General features: G+C 38.0%; 1 protein-coding gene across 2 annotated transcripts; it reads right to left on the reverse strand.

Annotated features, from left to right (window-relative positions):
* Positions 1-3137: 3137 nt before the first annotated feature.
* Positions 3138-24292, reverse strand: LOC112574064. 2 transcript variants are annotated; one of them, XM_025254889.1, is made up of 13 exons: positions 23747-24292; positions 13060-13202; positions 11422-11527; positions 10467-10928; positions 9628-9780; positions 9292-9419; positions 8795-8830; positions 8377-8545; positions 8132-8232; positions 7380-7542; positions 6976-7083; positions 6688-6793; positions 3138-6106 (listed from the first exon to the last, which is right to left on the reverse strand). In XM_025254889.1, the coding sequence occupies exons 1-13, from the start codon at positions 23765-23767 to the stop codon at positions 5928-5930; spliced, it is 1875 nt and encodes a 624-aa protein (XP_025110674.1). In that variant the 5' UTR covers positions 23768-24292; the 3' UTR covers positions 3138-5927. The 2 variants fall into 2 exon arrangements, with proteins under 2 accessions (XP_025110674.1, XP_025110673.1); XM_025254888.1 differs by lacking the exon at positions 23747-24292 and adding an exon at positions 14786-15336.
* Positions 24293-25773: the final 1481 nt, after the last annotated feature.

Consider the following 25773-nt stretch of genomic DNA (forward strand, 5'->3'; position numbering starts at 1 on the left):
TTTAAGGAAAGCAACTTAAAAAAAAATCAATGTTTCTTATATATTTTCAGGTAAAATTAAACACCATCATAAAAAGAAGTCTTTTTTGTTTATAAGTTTTATATATACCTTCATAAGAAGACATTAATTCTTCATCGATCAAAGGTTCTTTAGTGAAAATATTTGGTGCCAGGTCAGCTGGTGTTTGAATTTCATCACTGCAAGAGCTGCAAAAAGAGTCCGGATTCGAACTTGGCACTACTTCAGTCAATTCACCATTTATAATTTTCCACACTGTTCCCCTGTATAAAATAGAACACACAAATACATGCCTGGATGTTTATACACACTTGTATGCTCGCACTCTTCTCTCTCTCTCTCAGACACATATACATCCCCCCTAAAAATTAAACTTATTTGCTTTAGTATAAAACATGAAAAATTGTTTTAGGAATCCTTTGCCAAAAAATGTGATATATTCAAATTAATTTTGATGAGATTATTGTGATAAAAGTTGATGTTAGCTTACCATTCTAGTTTCTCTGGAAACATTGCAGATCTACTATTAGTATCATTGTAGTCAAAGTTCATGTTTTTTTCTTCTTCCAGCACATTCTTTTCTGTCAGCTCATCTACTCAAAAAGAAAAATCCATTAAAACATGGAAAAGAAAAATATTTAGATAATCTTTTTTAGACTATTTTCAAAATAATGTTACACAATTCTCCTTTTGTAAATATACTCTTGAAGAACTTGAGTGGGACTAAATAATGAGTGTCCCAATGGTTGATGCGCTACAAAATTTAAAGCAAAATTTTACCCTAGTTTTATTTAATAATAGTACTGTACTGTAGATCTTAGCTGATTCTTAATCAACTATTCTTTCATTACTTACTGCTGCACTTCTATTAACAAAAGCTGCTTATTCATTTTGTAATGATGTTTTGTACACTAAGCAAAATCAAGAAGGGATGAAAAAAAATGAACTAATTTATTGTTAGACTTACTCAGAAGCTGTTGCAAATTTGTCTTGTGGTGACTTAGCACCTTTGAATCAGTGCTGTGGTAGAAAGGACAGCAAGGATGGTCAGACACAGTCAATAAAGCTTCCTCTCTGCGTTTCTTTTGTTTTTCAAATATCTATGAATGTAAAATAAATATTTCATATTATCATTATTTTCCTTTTTAGTCTGATTTTAAAATGAACCAAGCACTAATGTGTGTGCATATACACAATGCATATTTGTAAATGATTAAAAAAAAAAAGAGAAAGTAAATTTTTTAAAAACAGCAATATTCTTGCAGGATTACTGCTGACGCTAGACATACCGCTTCATAAAAATCTTTTCCAAGAAAACGAAGCATTTCAGTTGCACTGTGTGTAGCCTAATTCAGTCTCTTTGATAGTCCGCTGCACCTAAAAGACAGTTAAGACACATTTAAAGTGGAAATCTGTGTTGTGCTGTTTTTACGCTTCCCCAAAAAATGCTTATGAAATGCTACTCAATTTATGCTATGATAACAAGGTTACTTGGGTTTACCCCATAATCACTATACTGTACAAATACGGTTATGGTTTTGTTTGGGCAAGTCAATAAGGTGCTGCCAATGTCAAATACTTTTTGAGAGAATTCAAGTTACAATCAATTGATTGTTTTATCAAGAATAGCATAACAAAGTGAATTCTAGTCCAAGGTTCTTTCCCTATAATTTATACAAATCTTCCATAATGCAGAGCAGTTTTCTTGAAGATATATATTGGTATGAGAGATGCCATGATAAGATTTAGGCTATAGGTGTTTCGGGATTTGTACTGTCATAAGCTCTGCTTTAGTTATGCTGAAAATAAAGATATAAAGTGCATCTTTTGTAAATAAAATAAATAAATAGCACATTTGTATAGCACGTTTTTCCAGCATTATAGCCACTCGAGGCACTTTACAAATAGTCAGTAATGGACTTGAAAACCCCAGGACACAGATTCACTCCAAACAAATGAATAATTCTGTGCAACGTCTTGACAGCAGCAGCTGCAGTTTGATCTGCATTGGCAAAACAATGGCTGTGTCACCAAGAACGAGCTTTGACTCTTGGTAACCACCATTACTTTACTTTGAACACTGCTTTTCCATCATTGTCAGATAATGTCACCTAAATCTCAATAAACTCTCTAAACACAAACACGGTGTCTGGAATCAATGGTGACTGGTAACTGTTTGCTGTGGTTGGGTAGAAAGAAGCTGGCAACTCCCAGATGTTCTGTCAAAATTAATTAATCTTTCTCTTGAAGAGTGTGGAACAAATTATCCTGGTGTATGTCACCATCATCACAACAATTGTGTTATATACATCAAATGTAATTTTTCAATGATTAAGGCTAATCTATAGCCTAAACGATTTATTGATCAATTTCGTATAAGTGAATGCCGTTGAATGTAATATATAGAATAAACTATAGTTATAACTGCATATGTATATGATATGTTTCTGTCTTACTGTGATCGTAACTGTCTCACTGATTAATATACTTTCCCCTCTTTTGAGCTTGAGCAAGATAAATAAAAGCTTACTTGTTCGCTTATTCATTCAGTGTCACCATCGATGAGTCAATCATTGTCACGAACTTGTATTAATTCTTCTGTGATCATTGTTATTTCTTCTCTTCCACGACGAGTACCGTGTCTGTCGCATCGATCAGTTACATTAAAGATCAAATAAAACTACTAAATAATTGTAGCTATTTCCTACAGACATTTCATGATAACTTTGAGATTAAAGGGTTTTTACTACAAACATGAATAGCGAATAGCTATATATCGGTGTTTACCTTTATTCGAATCACGGACGTGTTCAAACTTTTAGCGGTTTCCGACTCGGTGTCGTCTGCTTCGTAACGCCTTTTTGTACTTACAAGTTGAAGAGCTGATCATCACCATGGTCTCGAGCCCTACGGTCACCAACTGTATCTACTGTTGCTGGGAATTGTGTGTGTGTGAGAGAGAGGTAAATGCATTACATTGTATCTCTATAAGCTACTATAGTACAAGCACTCTCTTGGAATTGCCCTTGTGGATTGTAGAGTTGTATTGTCTACAAGTCCTTGTGCCTTTTATTTAGGATGGTGATTGCTGCTGACTTAACTCATGACACAACAATAACTATTTTCAGTATAGTTTATTGTCATAATGTTATCCAGTGAATCGAACAACAGCAATATTTACATCTGGCAGCACATCAGACCTTATTTTAGATTGAATGAAAATATATTTAAGCATCATACAAACACATCTGATCCAAAATAAATAAATAAACCATTATTAAAAAGTACATGGTAATCATAAAAAAATTCATATTTAAATTCCTTGATATAAATGAGACAAATTCCTCCCTTATTATAGACAATGAGTAAAACCACAAAACATGGACATTATTGAAAAGAGCTTTGATGGTGACATTAAATCTGTAAGAATTATAAACACCATTCAGTATAAATTCCCCAGATATTTATATTCTTTTAATTTAAGAAATAATCCAACTATTCTAATTGATGTAGAAGTGAGTGGAAAAGATAATCAAAGTACTTTCTAATGAATTCAGTTTACATCTGTGTCTAATGTGATGTAGAGAATTGCCAGCAGAAATGTATATTTTATTTTTTGGGGTTGCTATTGTAAAAACCCATTCGGCCCTATGCTCTTCGTGAAGTAACAAGGACTAAACTAATTGTAAAAACCACATACTGACCTGGTCATAGCTGTTGACAGACAGTAATAAATAGAAATATAACTGATACAAAAAAATGGAAAGAGAAAAAGCAAATTTCATTTTGCAAAAAGAAAATCCAATGTTAACTCTACAGAAAAAATGTTATTTTGCGAGGAATCTGGTCCTGTTAGGAAATGTAGGATTTGTAACCTTTGCAGTTTTTCACATAAGGAAATTCTGTAAAATGTAACATTACCAGTGTTTGGAAATGAGCAGGTAATTAAATGTTCTAACATGTGCCTGGAGGAGGCTTTGGTATGTGGGCTTGTCTTGTAGCCTTAGTTTCAGAGCTGAGGGTGCCTGATCAAGGTTTGCTTGGATCAGGTGACCTTATTGCAGAGTATTTATTGGCTTTACAGCAATAACAAAATAAAGCAAGTGTACCACATTAAAATATTTTGTTTTCTTTTTTTTTAAAAATCTGTTTGAGATTTGTAGGGAGTGGAACCTCAGATCAACCTGGAGCATATTCAAGGTAAAAGTATCCTGTCAGAAAGTACAAAAAAAAAAAAAAAAATTAATGGAATGTAAATAAACTTTTCACAAAGTAAACCATTTCTAATGATAAATACATATAGCACATGTATTTGACAAACTACAATCAGTGCTTTATGCAGGATATCATTATCTTGGTAACATGTTTTTCCGTTCCTAAGGAAGAAGTGTGCGTACATTTATTGAAATGTTAAACTGTGACATTATGGATGCTTTGTATCAAATTCCAACTAGGTGACACTTTAAAGTATAAAGTGCTGGGTTTTTTTAATTTGTGGGGGAGTGGGGCAGGGAAGAGTTTTTGATTGGGCTTTATATATACAGCCTTTATATATACAGCTATATATACACAGGCTAATAATAATTAAGATTGGGAGTGATGACCAAATCACAACTGTCATGACAGCAGCAGATTACTTATAGAAGCCCTATCTGTGATACAAGAAAACAAAGTAATCTAAAAACTTATCATCAATTACAGCAAAAGACAAAGTACAGATTCCTGAGTTTAGGATTGTAGCATTGACTAAAAATAAGCTACTTTATCTTAACATCTGATGTGTACTTGAACCTGATGTATAAAGAATAGGAATGTATGATTACTGGTGAATTAAATCAACTTTAAAAAGGATGATAATGCATTTTAAATGCATATTCCTGTATTCTCATAGTGATTGTCATCATAATTTAAGCAGATCACAGATGACAATACGATAACATTCATTTAGATTTTTTTGACAGATTCACAGATCAAAGAACATAAGAGGCAGATACATGTATAGCATTTGTCTCGTTGTGTCATGCCATTTTCTAAATACACTGCAATAAAGCATGACTATCACAGAGAAAAATTAAGCAAACCTTTTTCTGTAAAAATGTGTGTACAATAATAATAAAATAAAAAAAACAAATTTGTCCATAATATAAGAATTATAAAACATCAATGTTTCAACATTTGAATGCTTTCTCTTTTTCTTTTCTTTTCTGCTACAATTTCCTGAGTTTCTGAGAGACTTTAAATATTTGCAATCAGTGACAAAAGCTTAAACCTCTCAAGCATGCATACCTCCCAAGTGACACAAACATACCCATATATTATATACACATGCAAATATTTAAATGAAACTACAAATAAAAGATTCAATTTCTATGCTTGAACACTATAGTATTTGTCTGTAAAATCAACTGCCATAGAATCTCTATAAGTAAGGTTTAAATATTTGATAACTGTTTTTAATAAAAGTTGTTCACACAAAATTGAATCAAAATGGGTTAGCAGTTTCTGAGAAACATATTTCAAGAAACTCTTTCTTTTACACAAACTTCAACATTAGCACAATTTACTTGATACAATTTATTTATTTATATATTTTAGTTATTGACTTTTGGTCTTCGTAACAGTAGCTGGAGTGTTTTGAAAATTGTCAGATCTTGTGCATGCAATAATTTGACAGAAGATAGCATATACTACCTTTTAAATGAAAATTATTTTCTCTTGTTAAGAAAAAGAACATTTTCCAAAAGGTCACACAATTTTGGGGCATGACTATACCTCAACATATTTCCTTCATGATGTAAATTTATGGCTGGCAGTCTTTGTATTAGTTTTGACTTAATGATATAGAAAACACAGAACAGCTCTAACAGTTGATAAATGTATTCTAGGGTTTGTTCACAATCCTGCATCTTCTAAATCTTGTCACTGGTGTGCACATTCCCCAGTTTTGTAAGGTATGAATGTATGTTGACCTTCCCGCTCTTGCTTGAATCACTGAGTGCTTTGGAGATGGTGTATTCAGGGAAGCCAAGATTGCAGGTTTCATTGTACATTTTTGTCCATTTATAAACTTCATCTGCAGGCAAATCTCCTGAAAACAAATATTCATTTGAAATTAAATCATGCTAATGAATATGACTTACTTAAGTTCTTTCTTAAGAAGGAGTAGCCCTATTATATGGGTGGCTTTAAAAGGGATTGTCAGACGTTTTGCTGGTGGATATTAGCCAACAATTAGTTGATCTATGCAACGAGACAATGGTCTTTCCATTAACTGGCATAATTTTTTATAAGGTTAGTAGGCATTAAAAATGTCAGTATGTAAGCTTGTGATGCTGAAGCACATTCTAGACTTTTTTCACCTGCAGAAAAACATGCACTAAAAAATATTTGAAAAGTATGCCCAAAAAAAATGCAAATAAATATTTAGACTGCTGCTTTTATTATGCTTGTATCTTTGCTTTGCTTACACCTCATTTATTTCTTCAGCGGATATAAGTAGTAAAGAATCTTCTATGTGCCCTTGGTATGTTTTTAGACCCATTTTCTGAAATGTGTGCATTAATGTGTTAGTTATGTGTGGTGAGTATATATCCAATAGTTAGACTGGCAAAATATATAAAAATCATTATTCTTGTTTATTACTATTATAACAATTTTGAAAAAACTTACCATCCCATCTCTGTTCTTTAGTTAGTTTATATAAAGCATTTGCAAATTCCATGAAGTTCTTGAACCAAGGTGTATCATTTTTAGGTCGCAATCTTTCTCTCATTTCCTACAATAGAATGCCAAATTCAATCAAGAAAAGCATAATATTTAACTGATATCCTCTTGTTCTTCTACATAAATGAATTATTTGCTTAGGTCTTCCATGCCATCAAATAGCATTAATAAAAATAACATTCTCTTGTTCTTGGAGATTTAGCATGAAAAGAAACAAAATCATTTCAATGTCACCTCATAGTTTCGTTCCAGCTGCCTAATGTCCTGATCCATACGAGAGATAACTCCATCCCTCTCATCTCCATCGTAACCATTCAGAGGTCTTCTGGGGTCAGGTGGAGCCTAACATTTAATGAAAAATGAGGAAATGAAACACAAACAGAATAATGCTCTAGTTAAGTTAAAGATCTTCCATAGAATTTGCTTTTTTCTGTGCTGAAGTTTAGAAGTACAAAGAAAGTAAAATGTTTGTATGGACATATTTGTTTTATTGCTTAAATCTTCAACATGGAATGATACAATGTTGCATGGAATTAAAAAAATATATAAAAATATGAAGAACTTTTGAAATTCTAAAATTTTTTTATCATGCTACATTTTGGATCTGGATTCTCCAACATACTCTACAGCAAACCTACACCATCTCGTCTCCACAGTGGTGTAACAGGCCTGGAATTGGGAGGTGAACGGTGTTGGTGCTGCTGTATTGGTTGATGCACAGGTGGATTTGGATGCAGGTATACTGGTTCTGGTTTTCTGCCTGGCTGGGCTTTTTGCAGAAACTCTATGAATGCCTTCCAACTAGACAAAAAAAGAAACCAAACAGAATTTTAGGTTACTCAAGTGATATATATATATATATTTTCTCTCCAGCAGTAACTTACACCTGAATGCTTCACGCATTGGATTCATAAATAATGTAAAGAAAGAAAAGGTTTAGATGATAAAATAAGAACAAAGAAGCATCAATAATCTCTCATCAAGAAATTTATAACAATCCTATTAAACTGTGAAATTTTCTTATTACAGAAAGACAGTGCAATAAAATAGATGTCTGTGCACATGTAACATTACTGACAATGGTGTTGACTACAAGGAGTTTGTCGACAATTAATTTGCAAAACACACTATTGAGCCAACAGGGAACTTAGCATGATAGAGATGCTATGAAATGAATTTTCAGAAAAAAATTAAAGCTTAACTTCAACAGTATTATTATAATAATAATAGGATTTGTTCAATGCATTTCCACATGCAGGCAAGCTCAAAGTGTTTTGCTAGAGACAAGAGGCAGTCAGTTTACAATGATTTTGTATTGCAGAGATGGGCATCACAATCGGGCAAACATTCATGCATATCTTGTTTACAGATATGCATAGTCTTGTCTTACTTGTATGCATCCTCATAACTATTGAGTCGACATCTTGATAAAACGCGATTTAACACTGAACTCTGAAGAGGAATATTCAGCTGATAGCAGACATCCATTATCTGAAATGATATATACAAATAAGAGTCAAGTATATTGTAGAAACTAAGATTGTGCAACAACATGATCTACTTATGCAATTGAATATTCATTTTAATGACAGAGAATAGCACAAGTATGTCTTTTATAAAAACAAGCATACTTACTGTACGAAGGTCAAGTGTACCCCGACCCACATTATCAGCCATAGAGAGCTCATGTTCAAGTCTGCCAAAGTTGATAATGTAGTCGTTCTCATGTAGCTGCTGTTCCACAGTGCTAACAAGCTTGGCTTGCTCAGAGTCAGAGAAATAGTTCTCTACTTGCTGCACCACACTATCAATGGATTATATGTAATAATATCAATGTGTGGTCACACAATGATCAAGATGACATACTTCAAACACATCCAACATTAAGAAGAATTTACTAAACAAAATTTACTTTTGCGAGGAGATAGCGTAGCATAGGAAATAGTATATCATAGGAAACAAATACTTCAGTGTTATTTATAGTGATATCTGCAATGAATGCCTTCTATAGCGGTATTAGAGTTTAAAGCCTTGGATCGTAACCTGCACTTACGGTGTTTTCAACCTGCTGCTGTGAAAGCCATTTTTCCTGTAAACAAAGAACAGCCCTGCAGTATGATGGATGAGCAATTATCTGATGAAAACATAACACCTACAACAGTGACTTTTACAATATATTTTTCTGGTACACAAGTACATTGCCAAAGATTAAAAGACCATTAGAAATTGACAGATATAATCTTCCTGAAAAAAGAAACTTTTTAAACTCTGATCTTACTGTTTCGTAACATGCTGAAAGAACATGGTAATGAAGAGCTGTAAGGCTGATCAACAAATGGTCATTATGGTATGACAAAAGAAACCTCTACTCTGAAAGTTATGTCTCATGTAACATTCTTCCACATGATATCGGCTCTTTTTTTTTTAATCTCATACTTGCCTTTTCCTTCTTTTCTTAACTGAATTTGTGTGTGTGTGTGTGAAGAGTGGGATATGGGGTGGTTGGGAGGGGATTGTCATCAGCTGTGATCAAGGTGGTTAAATACTTACTGCTCTGCATGTTTTAGAGCAAGGCCAAGGAAGGAGAGGAACCTCTCATAATCCACATCTCCAGTTGGTCTGTCTGATGAGACAAACATGGCAGCTGTAACTTGAAGAAGGTCTGCTGGCATGTTGAACTGAATTCAAAAAGAGAGAACAGACTTCATGTGGTTCTGCTTTGAAACAGTAATCTAATAACTTTAGCAACAGAGACCAGAGCAGAACAATAATTAAATAATATATTATTCATTTTGAATCTGCAGCATTTGTGTGGTTATGTGCTCATGATGTATAACTTATACATCCATAAATGCATTATGAGTACTCAGAAATAAAATAACAAACCATTTGCCGAGACATGGAGTAGTAGAGATCCTGATATTGGCAGTAGCCACTGAGCTGTTTGTCTGCTGTGTTGGCAATGTCAAGGTAGATATCCCTTAGTTTTAGGGGACTGTAACCTGCCATCTCTTCAGCTAAGACTTCTAACAACTGTACCTGCAAAAGAAAAAAAAAATCAAAAACAGAACTCTCCATTTTGTCAAGCCATTTTGCTGTTAATGCACATAAAGCACTAATGTAAAATATCAGCTGCCACAATTATGTAGGACTGGAATTAATAGTTGAGAATTTATTAAATAAAGCCTGTCTCTTTTTGTTTTTTTGCACACTTTATTGAACTCTGTGTGTGGCTGGAATATTGTTATTGATTTTTCACCCACTTCCCATGTCCTAGAGGTATGAAATTTTCACCAGTTACTTATTTCTGCTGCCAATGAAATATTAATTTCCAGCACTCCACAAGTAGTAAAAGAATTTTTTTGAATTTTGTATGATAACTTATATGTCAAATTAGGTGAGATAGGTAACTGCTGCTCTTGTACAATAACTATCTCCCCTAATTCGGCCTATAAGAAAGGAATAAAGTTACAGAGTAAAATAAATAAATAAAACGTTACTATATGTTTTAAAATATTTTCCAAGAGTGCCCCTAACATTTTTACATTTTAAGTTTAATGTGTTAAAGAAAATCCTGAGACCTAAGGAATAAAAGGATTGTACCCTTTTTAGTACATTTTAAATAAAAGTGTTTCTAATAAAAAAAAAATTACTTATTTTGTTTTTAGTTTGCTGCATTGATGGTATTCACTATAACTTTAATTGTTCCTTCAGATATACTGTACCTCATCCTCTTTTGTCAGCACAAGAGGCTGCTCTGGAAGAAAAACATTTTTCGGCAACATGTTCATCAGCTTCTCTTTGAATTCCTCTCTAGATAAACGGTCCTCCCTTTGTTTGTCAAATTTTCGCCGTGGTGAGTTGCCAACAGGGTCTGGCTGCCTGCCCCCATAAGCCCCTGACCCGCGAGGGTTGTACAAAGCCTTTACACCTGCACGACCATTGCCCTGAATCTCCTCAGCAGGGCTGTACTGTTTCCTTGGTAAATCATTTTTCTTTGTTGCTTTCATGAAATTCTTTTGTCCATGCCTCAGGCTCAAACACAGTGGAAAAATCTGCATATTGCGCAGGCGATTTTCTTCGATTGGAGGCAGTGTTGGGTAGCGGAAGAAAATGTCTTTAGAATCAGGCCGCTTTGAAATTAAATTTGTTAGCCTGCCAGATGATTTGCTTTGTATGAAGGGGTCCTGGAACAAATATTAGGAAGTCCTCCACAGGAATATTGTTGCAGATTATAAAATGAGACACTCACATTAACAGCATAATCAGACTTCAGTGACATTCAAAATTAAAAGTGAGAAGTCCCATATTATTTCAAATGCTAATTTTCTTAATATTGCTCAAAGAGGTTTATATCTTCTATTCTTATGTATTCATACAAAGGTTTTCAATGTCAATAAATGATAGTAGCAGCATGGTTTTAATTCTAAAAGATTGATTTTTATCTGTGTTTCCACTTCTGGCAATAAAGAACAAGATAACCATTAAAACCAATTCTACTAATTCTGTAAGTAATATTTTATATCCAGAAATGAAAACTGGTACACATTGCAGCGAACAATTGTTAATTACATCATTTGTTAGCATTACATGCAAAATATGTTAGCAAAGAAGCTTTTATCTGCTTAATTGCTCTTTTATAAAAAAAAATGACTATAATGATTACAAAGAATGACCCACCTGATAAGGCTTGTTGTATTTTCTGTAAAAGTCTGAAAGTGCTTGGGGATCTACATAGTTTGGTTTATCAGACACTAAAGATAATTTTTCATAGCGTGGTATCGTCCTGAAAAAAAAAGCTTTTGTCAATTAGGAAGATTTCTGAAAATTGTGTTTCTTTTAAAGAATCATAAACTGGAATTACAGTAATTAAAAATTTATGACATTTGATATTTCAAGAGTATTCCTTCCTTGAAACAGAAAAAAGAACCTCAGTAGTTAAGCAGGTGTGAGAATGATCGAGTCATGGACAAATTAAATGGCCTAGTCACCATGCTGGTTGTTGCTATGTGAAAGACAAAGGCAATTATACCTACCCTAGGTACTTTAGAGTGGGGCATTGGGCTTTTGATATTTTAGATCTTGCGCATTATGGAATACATTTGTGGAGTTGGAGAGAGATGTCTGTGTAAGAATCCATCTTCCTAATTTACAAGTTGTGTGATTAAAAGAGAGATTCAAATGAAATGTTTATTTGAGTGAGAAGTGACATATCACACGTACAGTATAAACAGAACCTTGTTTGTTAAACTATTACCATGCAAAGAAAACAGGAAAGCTGTTGTGCCTCACCTAGAGACACGATAACCCCTCAAATAAAAGGAATGACAGATCACAGTCAAGCCATATTGTGCCATAGATCACACCCACTCATGTTGAAGGAAACAGTGTGTATAAATTGTATTCATGCTTTCGGGCACCCTCTGGTTAAGGCGTTACTAAACAACATGAAAGAAAGAGTGCTTTCTAAGGTGCCTGAGACCAACCTCGGTGCATTGCTAGATGAACTTCTTGTCCAGAAGGGGCAAAGTTAATGCTTCTGTTTGAGTGCCTTGTCACGATCTGTTGTGTTGCACATCAATAGCCATGCAGATTGGTAAAATGACATTCATAATGTGAATAAAGGCAACAGTAAATCTCTGTTTCAGTGGATTTTGTTGTTTGCAAGGCAGCTTGTAGTTGTGTAGCCATATATCCAAGTTGCAAACTAAGCTGGCTACTTGAATTTTAGATGAAGTTATTTCATCGCTATACCAGTCATTTTAAATAATATCCTTCATTGTTGATAGGATCTTCAAGGTGAGTGTACAGGATACTGGAGATATTCTATGGCACCTTCAAATCTATTCTAAAAGAACCATGTCAATGTGCTATGACACCTGCAACCATTCCTGTCACAGATTAATTCTGAATTTTAGATTACTCAATAACTCTCTGGTGTGGAAAATGAGAGAGAGGGCAAATGAAGAATGGTTGGTAGGAGTGTAAGTGCTAGATGATTGAAACGATACGAACATATTTATGCATTTCATGTAATTTACATATTCTACTTGTGTATATTCTACTGCCGAGGACGAAATGTATACCACGCCCTGTTTTGAAAGGGTCGCCGACCCACCAAATAAATAATTCAGTTCAATTCTCTCACTCTCCCATCTGTGTGCAAAAAAGCTCAAAAACTTGCAAGCCTGCAGTACCATATAACAAGTATTACTTGAAAAGGCTGCCTTTAGTGCAACCCTGACCTACAGCGCATTCAGTGATTTCTTGTATATTATATTCAATTATTGCACTTAATAAACAAAGAGTTTTGCTTACTCCCCAGTTGGTCTTTCGATGACAGACACGTATCGGCCTCCAATAATTTTGTCCTTGAGGACGGGTGTGTCGTCTGTTCCAAATGGAGCATCTCGTGTGGTAAGGCTGAGGTTGTAGACGTGGTCTAGTAATGAAGCCTCACTCTGTAATCAAGTGATAATCAGGTATTACTCGATCAATTTAAAACAAGAATGAAATAATTGAAATAACTGAACTGGTAAATATTTTTGTGGAAGGGATCGAACTGCTTATGGGAAAACATTTAAAACATTTATTTTAATCTTAATTGAATGAAGTGTGTTTATGTTTATCTGACACTGAAAGGCATTGATGAACATGGTGTTTGCATCCTTGTATGTGTGTCCATGCTTGTATATGTTGCTTCAAGTAAACATGACTTGCTAAATCAGTGGCATAAAACAAAAGCCAGATTATAATAATAATGATTTCAGAAAAAATGGTTTAAGGTTACATGAGCCAGAAAAACTGTGTGCCCTTGATCTTTCCGCTGTCCAGCAAGGTAATAATATCCATTTAAAACTTCTACTACTAATTGTTATGTGCCTGTACAGCTACTAAACTGACCGTCTGCAATCCTCACTATTGAAAGACAGAATATGATAAGGACATCGGGTAACCAAGCATATGCTCTTCTTTTATTTGGAGCCTATAGCATTGAAAAGTGTGATGACTGATGTCTAAATTATATGAGACTGTCCAAGGATATTTGACACTTCAGTGACTACCAAAGGAAAAAGGTTATCAGCTCTTCATTCCCCATGATTGTCAGGAGATCGATTTGAACTGCGCGGTCGAGTACACTTCCATTCTCTCTGTTGCCAAGAAGGATGACAAACCCACATGTTTTTATTTTTCTCTGGACCTGTGAGCTGTAGAAACGGAAGATCGAATCGTGATAAGGCAGTCTATTTTCCTCTGCACCCACCCATTCATTCTTCCTCTCTATCACTCTCTCCCCGGGGGGATAGAGGATAAACAGAGCAAGGAGATTTTAAAGCCAACCTGAATTGCTTGAATTTCCTATTTATTGCCATTAGAGAATTTTCGAAATTATAAGCTGGAAAATGTGAAATCGGCTGTACTTCAGCTTAATATATGCCACCCATGTTTTTCCTAACAGAAAGTGGTTCATGTTTTGCACCTTTCTACTTCATTACCAGGAGATCACTGAACCGCGTACCGTCAACGTTAATATGGGTAGGTGAATCTCTCCCCGTCTGTTCCCCCCACACATCACCACCACCACCACCAAATTCTCTCGCTCTTGCTCAAGGTCGGGGCTCAATAACCGATCGACCATGGTTCAGTGGACTTCAATAATATCGTCCTCTGATCAGAGACGTTGTCATCTACAGCGTCTGTTTTGCCTTTAAATGCTACTACTGTGCAGTGCAACTCTCACTCACTGATATGATAACTAAATAAAGGCGGCGTGCCTGGGAAGCGAGGGGCCTGTGGTGTGCACACAAGGCCTCAGGGAATGAAATTTATTATCATCTTTCATCTGCATGGTGGGGAATCAACAGCTAATTTAGGTCCAACGCCAAAGCCGAGAGTTTGTCGAGAACAAACACAACAATGCCATTCAACTGCAGACAATCCCTGCACCATGATTCATTCGAACTGATATCAATAAAACAATGCAGTCTACCGTCACCACCACCCCACCCTCTAAAAATATATAATCAAAACGCTGGATAAATACCTTTTGTCCCTGGTGTTTCTCGAGGTCTGGAGTCACAGGCCACACCCATGCCATGGCTGTCATGTACCAGTGATATGACTATTTACTCCGATTTTGTAGAAGAATTGTACGAGAACATGCAGAGCAGTCCGGCTAATTGAATGAGTGACTATGGCCACGTAGCAAGGTGGGGGCTCGACGATTGGTATGTACCGTCGCAACGGGCAGGGTCCACGTCAGGCAGCGCGACACAGACCGCAGGCACAAGGAAACGAGTAAGCTATCAGGCCGATAAGACAGAGTCCCCTTTAACGTCTGAAAGTGGCGTTAATGATCCGACGATTAGAACACTAGCCATGTGCTCACCTTACCAAACGCCATTTCGTCGTCAGAAGCGTCAAAGTCCCAATATACCATCCACCACAGCCACCACCACCGCCACCACCACAGCAAACAGTCCTACCTCGTGTTTACACTGTATACAAGTAGCTTATACACAAGGACGTCTCACATATCGACTATCGTTGACCTCGCTACGTTGCTTTTAAACGCGACTGTCATCGGACAAAGAGTGACAGTGAAAGGTTGCTGCCTTCACTACCAATTGTATAAACTGGCTTTAAAAAAAAAACAAAAAAAAAACTAGCGTGTTCTTGGACCACGAAGCTGGCAAGGTGGAACAGAAGGTCTCCATGGAGACCTCCAAGGGATCAGGTTTTGCTGTTTTTGTGTCTATACCCAGATAAAAACATCCCACCGCCAGACCAAGCTCCAAACATCAATGAAGAACTCCTTTTCCCTTCGGCTCTGGTCGCAGTTGAAATGTTGTCAGCACAGATATCACAGATATCACATGCAAACCCCACTGGTCAACAAAGCAGAGTAGTGTTTTTATGTGAACTGTCAAGTATACGCTCGCAGCTTTTCATATTCGACATAAATGCATTCCTATTTCTTGGAGTTGCAGGATGTATTGTTGTGTTGGAGATCATGCCAGACCGGCTATCCGACGGTAGCTGTTGCTAACCAACTGGTTTAGCACGCTGGCACCTGTCAACATAGAGTACAGCTCACGTTTCAACGTATGGATTTATTTTTCGCTGAGGACTTTCATTATCAGTACAGCTGGCCTGTCGTACGAGAGTTCCCTGCTATAGCTCAGTTCTATACTGTAAAATGATTGAGAACTTTACCAAGCAGTGAATGAGGAGAGAGATAAAATCCAAGCAATGCCATAAAGTATATACGTATTTAGCAAAAAAAGTATTTAAACAAAGATATATTGTTTGTTTTACTTTGTGCGTGCTTCTGTGTGTTTATACGTGTGTGCATGTGTGTGTGTGTGCGTGCTGCTATGAACAGCAAGAGCTCTCAAAACACATTTCTCTTCTTATTTAGTACTGCAACAGACTCAAGGTGAGGAATCCACCCGAATCATGTTGACAGATTTAGTGAATTCCAGGAGATATTTACCCTCAGCTTTGTGGTTACTACCTTCGCTGATTCTCCTGCTCACCTTTTGTCAGTAGTGGACTTATCTTGCAAGGGAAACTCAGGAGGGTGGTGGTGGTGGGGGTCGGGTGGACAGGGGAGGCAGAGTGCTGGGTAGCTCCTCCTCAACACCAGTCGAGATAAGTAGTTTGCTGTACTCGCTGACTTCTGAAAGCTTAGAACACGCGAGAACATGGTTCAAACGAGTGGTAAGCGTCCACAAAGCTTCCTCGATACGGGAGATCAAAGCCACAGAGGCTTTTCCCAGTTTCTTGGTGAGAACTACTGTCGGCAGAAGTATGTCAAGTAACTGAATGGCTCGGCCTGTGCTGTTATGGCAGCTGCCAAGAAGTGATACGTTTTGTAAAGCTGTAAGTCGACCGCAGAAATCGGAGAAACTTTTCTGACGGTGTCATCGGTGCGTAAGAAGCCCTGACATAAGTATGGGAGCGGAGCCTTGGAGACAAGCTCATGAACTTCATTGTGGCAACACGAGCAGCAGTATAACAGAAGACATGGTCAGAAACCTGAATCCAAACCTTGAAGAAAGTCAGCTGTGACGGCTCACATTTTATGAGCTTTCACAAAGTCTAGTCATCTGACCCAGATTTACGATTAGCTAATGGGTTTTCTCACCTCACTCGCATTTCTCTCTGTTATCATTTTGCATGGTGTGTCTTTAAATTTAAATGTCATATCTGCGCAACCGATCATTAAATAAATGGGTTCTGGTTTACATTCACCACAATTATGTGTTTATGACGAAGAATAAATACTTCAACTTCGGGTAATGAAAACATTTTTAATCCTCTTTAGAGAAATGAAACATCATAAAAAGTTTAGTAGTAAATTGCATTTCAAAACAGGATTTATTGTACAACAATATGTGACCTCTATCAGTAACAAACAAAAATCTTTCCAGAAACAGTTGGTATGTTCCTAGAATTTTGTTATTATGGTTATGATACTTCTTAACATGAGAGATAAAACCAAAGAAGATAACTTTGGTAAGATGTGTACAGGTAACCTGATTATTGTCTAAATATATACCTGACTATAGTAAACGTATTTACTATAAATATAACAAAATGAGAGCAACAATGTTTGGAAAAACAAAGTACACATTAGGAAAACCCCGAAATAATGCAAGTTAAAAAACTGTTGAATGATTCTGCAAATGTAAAGGTCGGAGGGCATCAAAATGAACATAAGAAACACTGATTTTTGTGCAAAGTGAATAATCGATGACGGCGAGATAAAGCGTATCTAAGACACATAAAGGAGGGTCATCTATTTAACCACAGAACGACTGGTCCTCTGGCAGGACCTGTACGGGTGCCCAGTGAAAGGACGCACAGTTGTATACAGACGGCGACGGTGATATGGGGTGGTTGATCTACATTTTCAATGCGATCTACCCTGCTTGTCTGCACTACCATCAACTTAACCTTAAGCTCCATCCGATAACACTGCGGCAAAGGTCAAACCATGCTCATCGTTGTTCTTTTCATCAAGTTATCATCTTTAAAGGAGTATAGCACACTTTTCCAGTGTTCATAAAAATATCATCACAATGGCGATTTACGCTAAGTAAGGTATACACTTGTCCGTCTGTTTAAACTGCGCTTTTGATGTTGACCATGTTATAACAAGACCGTTTGACTTGGCAAGAAAATTGCTTCCATTTAGTAACCCCCTTAGCAACCTCTGACCCCATGGTTTTTGTACTTTTGAAAAGGGTCCTCAAGAAATGGCCACGGCTTTCACGATTCAAACTTGCGAATATATTTGCAAGCTCCTGCGATTATCTCTACAAGTACAATCGTATCTACAGCTGACTCGTTTGACTTTTCCGACCGATAAAACTGCAATTTATGTGACCCCGTTGTGTGAATTCGATTTACAGAGAGCTACTTGAACACCGAAGTATTAGCCCCAACTGTTTAAATTACCTCTGGAAAAATGCCATCGCTGAAAGTCAGATTCTCTAACGCTTCCTGTCTATCCAACGTTCGCGCGTTCGTACAGATATATATACACATAAAAAGACACCGAAAATTACTTTCAGAATACAGTTAAGTTCTGACTTAACTTGGCCGACATACGTTTGAACACTGCGACTCTAATAAAAAGTCATATAACTAAGCCAGTGTTACCACAGCTTCATTGAGATACGCTAAAGCAAGAGTTAAGTTCCCATGTGTGTATATATAAAAAGTCACAATCGAATATCATTGAACTTCTAAATACCCACAACACGAGACAGGAAACCAAAGTACCCGGAGAAAATTCAGTGACTGAGGAGAATGTGTAACTCCTCACAGTGGTCCCGGCAGGGTATCGAGTCTTTTTCCTAATGAACATTACAATAAAACGTGAGACATATTGTATGGTTACAGCTTACAAGACTAGTAAGGTACAATAGACCTCTTCTATTGGCTGATTATACACCTGACGTCACAATGCATAGAAAGAGGACAATCGTGACGTGATATGTCTAATTAACATACGTTGCCAGCTGACCCACCGGCTGACGCCTAATGTCAAAGTCTCGGTGCACTATCCGTGTTTTTGACCTCATTATGACGTTTGTATATGCTTATCTCGAGAACGGAAGGGGGTCCTTTCCCCAGAAAGGAGAATATAGTATCTTGGGGTAGCACTGGGCTCTACCCGATCATTAGAAAACCATTTTGCACCTCACTGGTCCTTTAACAATGGCTGTGCTGTTGGGACTTGCGTCAACGATCCGTCTTGGAGACAGTGATGTATGATGTGCAACAGTGCATGTAATATTCTCCCTTTACACCAACCCAGGTGTTATTACCGGATCAGTGGAGGACATCGTCATCGACCACCCTTGAAATTTCTTTCTTTTGCTAACATTATATTCAGTAATGAAACTGGTTTAGGTTTCTTCTCTTCGTACCAATATACTCAGTAACAAAATCGGCTCAGTCTCATCCTCTTCATCCTGGTACGTTCTATGATATATGATCATTCCATCCCCACCATAACTTTCTATGATATAACCGAGTCAGTTCTTTCTCTGCACACCAGTGTATTTTATAACTATGTCTGTCTCCATGCCGGTGATATAGACCAAAATATATAAATAAATATGCATACTACATCAAGGTATGGGAGCAAGATCTCGCATCAAGGTGAGTCGGAAAATAGTTGAAAGTATTCAGGTATTTAGGTAACCCCTGTGAGGTCGTATTTATGAAGAGAAGGCAAGTCGTTGCCAAAGGGGTAAAATGGGGGAAAAAAAGAACAAACTTCTTGTCTCCGTGGTTAAAACAAACTGTCCAGACCCTGTCAATACTGTTTTATGTTACTTTATCCCAGGGGATCTTTGCTTATCAAGGGTCAACAACATCCGTGGAGTCTTGATCCGCTTTATAATTACGGAGACAAGACGCTTGCCTTTAATTTCCCAGGAACTGAAGACTTTCCCTCGCTTCATGAATACAATCATTGAAAAGCCGAGCGCTGATAGTTTTGTCCACTTGCTTTGTAGTCGCACATTGATACCGTGAGACCAGCTGGAGAACAGAAGGCCTGGCGTGTCCGTCTTACGTCACTAACTGAAGCCCCCGGTCTCTGGTCGTCAACAGTCTTTTAATCTGGAAATAGGAAGCGGTGTGTGTGTGGGTGGAAGAAGGGTTCAATAGGTATTTACTGCTGGCCAACAACAAAGGCCAAATCATGGCCAAGCTGCCAGTCCTGTAAACAGGTGCCACGCACAAACAAAGAATAGTGTGCCAATGGCGAGATTTGAACCCAGGACAGGCAATAACCACTGCATTGATAACGTCGACGGTACGACACTTTCATTATCCTCAAATCCGAGGAGAGTGACGTGGTGGATGAAGAGTGATATCCGTTAGCTTAACCACTGAAGGCTTGCCTCCTTTCTACATTATTGTTTATTTCCTAGTGGATTTATTTATTATTCAGATTTCAAACCTGATTTCCTCGTCAGCTTATCTGATCTACCTGTCTCTTCCACCCATGCCTTTTTAGAATATTGTGAGCACTTGAAATGAGATCGCCGACACCGTACTCCCATCTTCTGGTGCCTGCTGTTAACTACCCTGTCTTCTCTTTCATCTTGTTTTCCTCACTCCCGGACCCCACCTGTCTCTCATCAGACCATAAAAACGATAACTCGTTTACACTATGTACCTATTGCACCCGTGAAGTACTTGCCTGTGATAATTTGTCTTGTTAGAATGTGGTCATGTCTCTATGTTTCACGAGTCCTTTATTTCCAGTTTATAGACATGTAGGCAGGTCTAATAACGAACTGTTAATGAACAGCGCTATGTAAGTTCTATAATTAGTAGTAACCTTCAACCCCAAAGGGGATTTTAATACACTTATCTATTAGTTGGGACCAATTGCGGGGGTAGGGGGTGAAATCGGCGGTAGAGTTTTCATTGGCGATGGCGACAACAATGACGATGACTATGGAAGGCAAAAGAAAGAAGAGAATGCGAGGAAAATCACATTTTCAGCATAATCATTATTGTGCTTGTGATCTGGTGTCCCACGCATGGACTTGAGAATGTGGATGAAATTCATTTTTAATGACAAACGATAACTGATAAATGTCATCTTTTTTAAATTATAGTTGTTTATCACAAAAAGAGCATTCTGCTCGGATTGTGATGCTGTAGATAAAAGCGATTGAGACATTCTGGCAACTGTGTGGTTAATAGCTGTCTCCCCCCAGCCCCCGTCCTTCCTTTATCGTTATTCACACACAGTGCGTTTGCTTTTTCTCGGCTTGATTACTGCAACTCCTTGCTTGCCCTGAATACCTTCTTCACAAACTCCAGAAAGTATAAAAGTTCGCTTCACATCTGGTACTTAGAGCTCGGAAACGGGACCACGCCACCCCTCTCCTTCGTTTTCCCATCCGTTCTCGCATTAGTACAAACTGTCCGTGCTGTGTTTGAATTTCTTTGGTGGCACCTGCCCTGATTATTTCTCTGAACTTCTCTTCCTTTACATCACAGCTACACAACTCCGCTCATCGTCTGACGACCGTCTCTTAACTATTCCTGTCACCAGAACAACAACATTTGGTCACAGGAATTTTAGATATTGTGCAGAGAAACAATGGAACTCTTTCCCTTTCCATATCAGACACAAACCCACGATTGAATCTTTTAAACGTTCACTGAAAATGTATCTTAAGCAAGCATTACTCCTAACAACAGTCCACACAATGTTAGTCCTTTGTCACACCCTTCCCCACTTTTTCTCTTATTACCACTTCCCTACTCGTCTTCCTGTGCAAAATCATGATACTATCAGTCCTTGTTGCTTGGTTCCTCTTTGTCTTTTTCTCTATTTGTCATCAGTACTGTTGGTCTGTTGCTTATCCTTCCATCGTTCATATGTTGTTTGTTTGTTCTTCAATCCTCGTACGTTGTCCATGTCTCGTTTTCCCTCTTAATCGCTACGAGCATGGTCCTTACGAGTGTAAATATGCGCTAGAAAAATCTTGCGATTATTATTATTGTTATTATCCGAGTAGATTAGTGGCTCTTTCTCCTTCTAAACAACATGGGTCAATCATAGTGTTAGTTTCTTGCGTTGCTAACAACATCAGCCTATTATTAACAACACTAGCTCGTGATTACAGTTATGTTTCTCAATAAACAAACAAAAAAATTTTAAATACAAGAAATAATTCCGAGCATACATGTACAGCAACGAATTAAAGAGACTAAAACTGACATGAAGAGGAAATAAATGAGCCCGTAGATAAGAAATTTAGCGTTTCGATGCTGGCTTTTTCCCTCCCTAGCGACTCACCTAACCCAGCGCCCACCCAGCAAAAACGGGTACCCGGTATGCTAGTGAGGGTAAAAGCGCATATCCTGCTCTAAATAAGAGTATATATCCTTACCACTGATAGTTATGGGATTCTATAAGCTTAACTTTGAACTTCGAATGCAGAGACTGTTACCCACGTTTACCAGACATATATGTAGCTGTTTCCCAGTAATGTTGGCGTGAGCTTGTTACCCGATCCTCGCCACCCAGTTAGTCTGGTCTCATGCTTGGTGAAGCAAGAAGCTCAAACACAAGGGTAACCTTTTTTGGGGATGGATAGCATAACGTCGTATCCACTTTCGATACAAAAACATCCATAAATTTCTCACAAAGAACCATCCCCACAGACATTTTTTTTATGTGCGTTAAAGGAGACAAGACAGCTCCTGCAATCCGGGTCTGAGAGTTGGAGCTAGTTGACAGTGATGAAGTGCGAGACCTCGCATGATGATCGCTAACAGGACTCCAGCGCCATCCGACCGCTACCCCGCCCTCGCGTCCCCATCCCATCACAACATAATTTTTCAATAAATCAATACAATTAATACAATTTAACATCAAATACTTTTGATGCTATGTGTGTGGACACTATGGCTCGCTTAGAAAAACCACTCTCGTGAAGATTGCTATAGAAATTATATTAAGGTCTTCTTTCGCACGCAAAATTGTCAATGTTAGATAAAATATCGTCACTTAAAGTTTATACAAATAAATATGTAATGCGAACTCGTGAAAGGTCTTTGAAAAAGCTGTTTTTCATAACTGAATGAGCTTAAAATTTTTGTGTAGCCTTTATTAGCAGTTTTTAGAGGATTGAAAGTAAGATAAGACTGTTAAGCATCTGTAATCCACATAAGCTTCTATTTTTATCATATTTTAATAAGCTGCAATAATTTAACTAATGAGGACAGGATTGTTTTTCTTTCGGCTCACCAGTCCATTCGTGAAATTATCGCATTCTCTTGAATAAGACTCAAAGAATGTCCGGTTTTTTTGAGTCATCATTTCTGCACAATTGTTTTTTTAGCTTTCTGTGAGGCCAGCAATAAGAGCATAGCCTCGATCAGTTTAACCTTTATGTTCACTTAATGTCACCAGTAACAAAGGACGTCGTTCAGCGCCGTTGAAGCCATTGCATTCCAGCAATCTAATGAACAGGGTGCATTGTCTCCTTGTATCTCGGACCCTTTTGTTGGCAATCGCCGACTGAGAAAGGCTGAAGATCAACTTACTAAGTCAGCCTTCATCCCCATGAATCTGTCAGTCCACCTGCCTTTAAAAAAAAAAGAGGGGGTGGAAGGGTTGTGATCTTTAACCTCCCCTCCACACTGGAAGCCCCCAACGTGGATTTACAAAACCATGGGTGCCCGAACTACTATAGGCGTTTCGGTCTTCAGAATCTCTGGGATGCCAATAAACTGTCTAAAATTATACATCTACACAATCAGCCATTACCCAGCACGCCGGTTCCTAATTTTACGACAGCCTGTCAAATTAAGAGTCATCGCATTAACCTCGAGAAATAAAAGAGAAAGAGAGAGAAAAGGAAATAAAAATGTAGAGAAGGGAACAGCAAAAGCTCTAAATCCCTCTCAGGGAGGAGTCGGACACACAGTAGTAGACGCCAAGCACACTCACCCGTCGTCCGAGTTTCGGCATGCTTGCGGGCCTGGGTTACAGCATGATACTTCAGCCCTCCCTCGCCTCACTCTCGCCCACAGGCCGTGCACTTCTGTGGCTACCCGTCAGATCGCCCCCCGTATGTACACCCGGCGACCAAATCACTCTCACTCGTTGCCGTGGCCGTGTTACTGCGCCGACTGGATGGTTGCTGCCTCGACCGCTTCTCTGTCCCTCCCGCGCTTGCAATTTCTTCCCACTTTTTTTTTTTTTCGTCCACCCTACCCGTTGGTAGTCGCTCCTATGAAGAGATTGTGTGCGTGTCAGAAGCACCCGACAACTGCCGTAGCTGACATTTATACAAGTTGAGTGCAATCGTCTAACCGCTCCGTGGTGAGGTCAAGCAAAAAGCCTTGACACTGTCTTGTCACCCGTCACCGTGACGTTTTTTGTTTTATTTTGTGTTGTTGTTTTTGTTTTTTTGCTTTAGTGTGACGTGTTTTTTTTTTTTTTTTGGATGGGGGTCTGTTCTGAAGCTGTGACAGTCGACTGTCTCCACAAGGGTAGAAACATATGTTTGGAGATGGCGCGCACGCGAACGCGGGAGGAAAAGTCGTTGAGAAGGAAGATCCTGAAAAATAATCGCGTCAAAACGGCGCGCTTGTACTGCTATAGCACTGAGCCAATCCCACAACAAATACACAAACAAATTTTTATTGACACTAACCTGAAGACGGAAAGTGCGATTACATGCACGTCTAGGAGACGAGGGCATGGCGCTGTGAACATGAAGAAAAGAAAATAAGAAAGTGAAGCGCGAAGAGATCGATAGTTCTCAAAGAGAAAACGGGACTCGTCGTGGGTATACCTTCAAAGAGCGAATCGGGGTGTAGTCATATATAAAAATAAATAAATAATATGAAAACACTGTCGAAAACTCAGCCAACCGTGGACACAAAACGCCGCTTGAAAGAGTCGTATGGCAGGTCCGCTGGGCGGACAGGCGTTGGCTTTCAGTCGTGTTAATGAAAGTTCGGGTACAGTGTCGCGGGCCCATTCACTACCGAAGTTTTTTCTGGACTACGATCACTCGGTAGGTACCCGACAAGCAAACCATGCCGGTTTGTTGACAGGTGCCAAATTTTGTCTCGGTTCTAGAGCTAAACATACGAAACAGTACGCTCTCTCAGTGGCGTAGGAAGATGCTCGTGGTTTGTTTGTTTTTTTTTTTTGGAGGGGAGTGGGCAAACTCCATGCAGACAGTGAAGAACGCTCACATTCTCGCCTCCTCGGTATCTTTTATGCGGGTATGGCTGTTCCCCTTGTTCTTACACCACGGTATCTTTTTGAACCCACGATTCGACTCACGCTCCCTTTGTAGTAAATGTGAAACTGGAATAATGAACACTGTCTTTTTTTTTTAAACCGTCTACTCAGACAAATGCGGTTAAAAAGACATGGAAAAGACTATATATAAGGTCTACAGATTGCTTGGCAGGAAAATGTCACGGGCGAGGTATACTTATTTAGTGACCTACGTGGTACATAAGACAGCCACTAGAATCTTACATTTTTATCTGATAACATGGAGCTTAGTTACGTTGTTCTAGGTTTGTTTCTGGTTCTTCCGTTCTGATTCACTTTGATCTTCCCTATTTCTTTGGGCCAACCACGTTTCCTCTTACCATCAACTGTCCAATGAAGGGCTATTGTGGGTGAGGTTCCATTCTGTATGCATCCCATAGACCAGTGGTTCTCAAAGTGTGGTCCGCGGACCACTAGTGGTCATCGGGCATAAGTCAGGTGGTCCGCGGCTGACAGTCGTCATATGTCAGCAAAGTGATGGTTAAAGTGATGCATTCCTCCTATTAACATTTTAATTACAAATAACGAGGTACACGTAGTTTTATGTCAACTTATTACTATACTACTGTCACAGAAGTTCATTTAGTTTTGAATTAAAATGAAACAAATGCGGCAATTTAAATTTGAAATTCATAGTACAGACTGATTTTTAGGCCTTGGTCCGCCATGGTTTTTACTTA

Source organism: Pomacea canaliculata, linkage group LG10 (assembly GCF_003073045.1).
Source record: "Pomacea canaliculata isolate SZHN2017 linkage group LG10, ASM307304v1, whole genome shotgun sequence".
Lineage (NCBI taxonomy): Eukaryota > Metazoa > Mollusca > Gastropoda > Architaenioglossa > Ampullariidae > Pomacea > Pomacea canaliculata.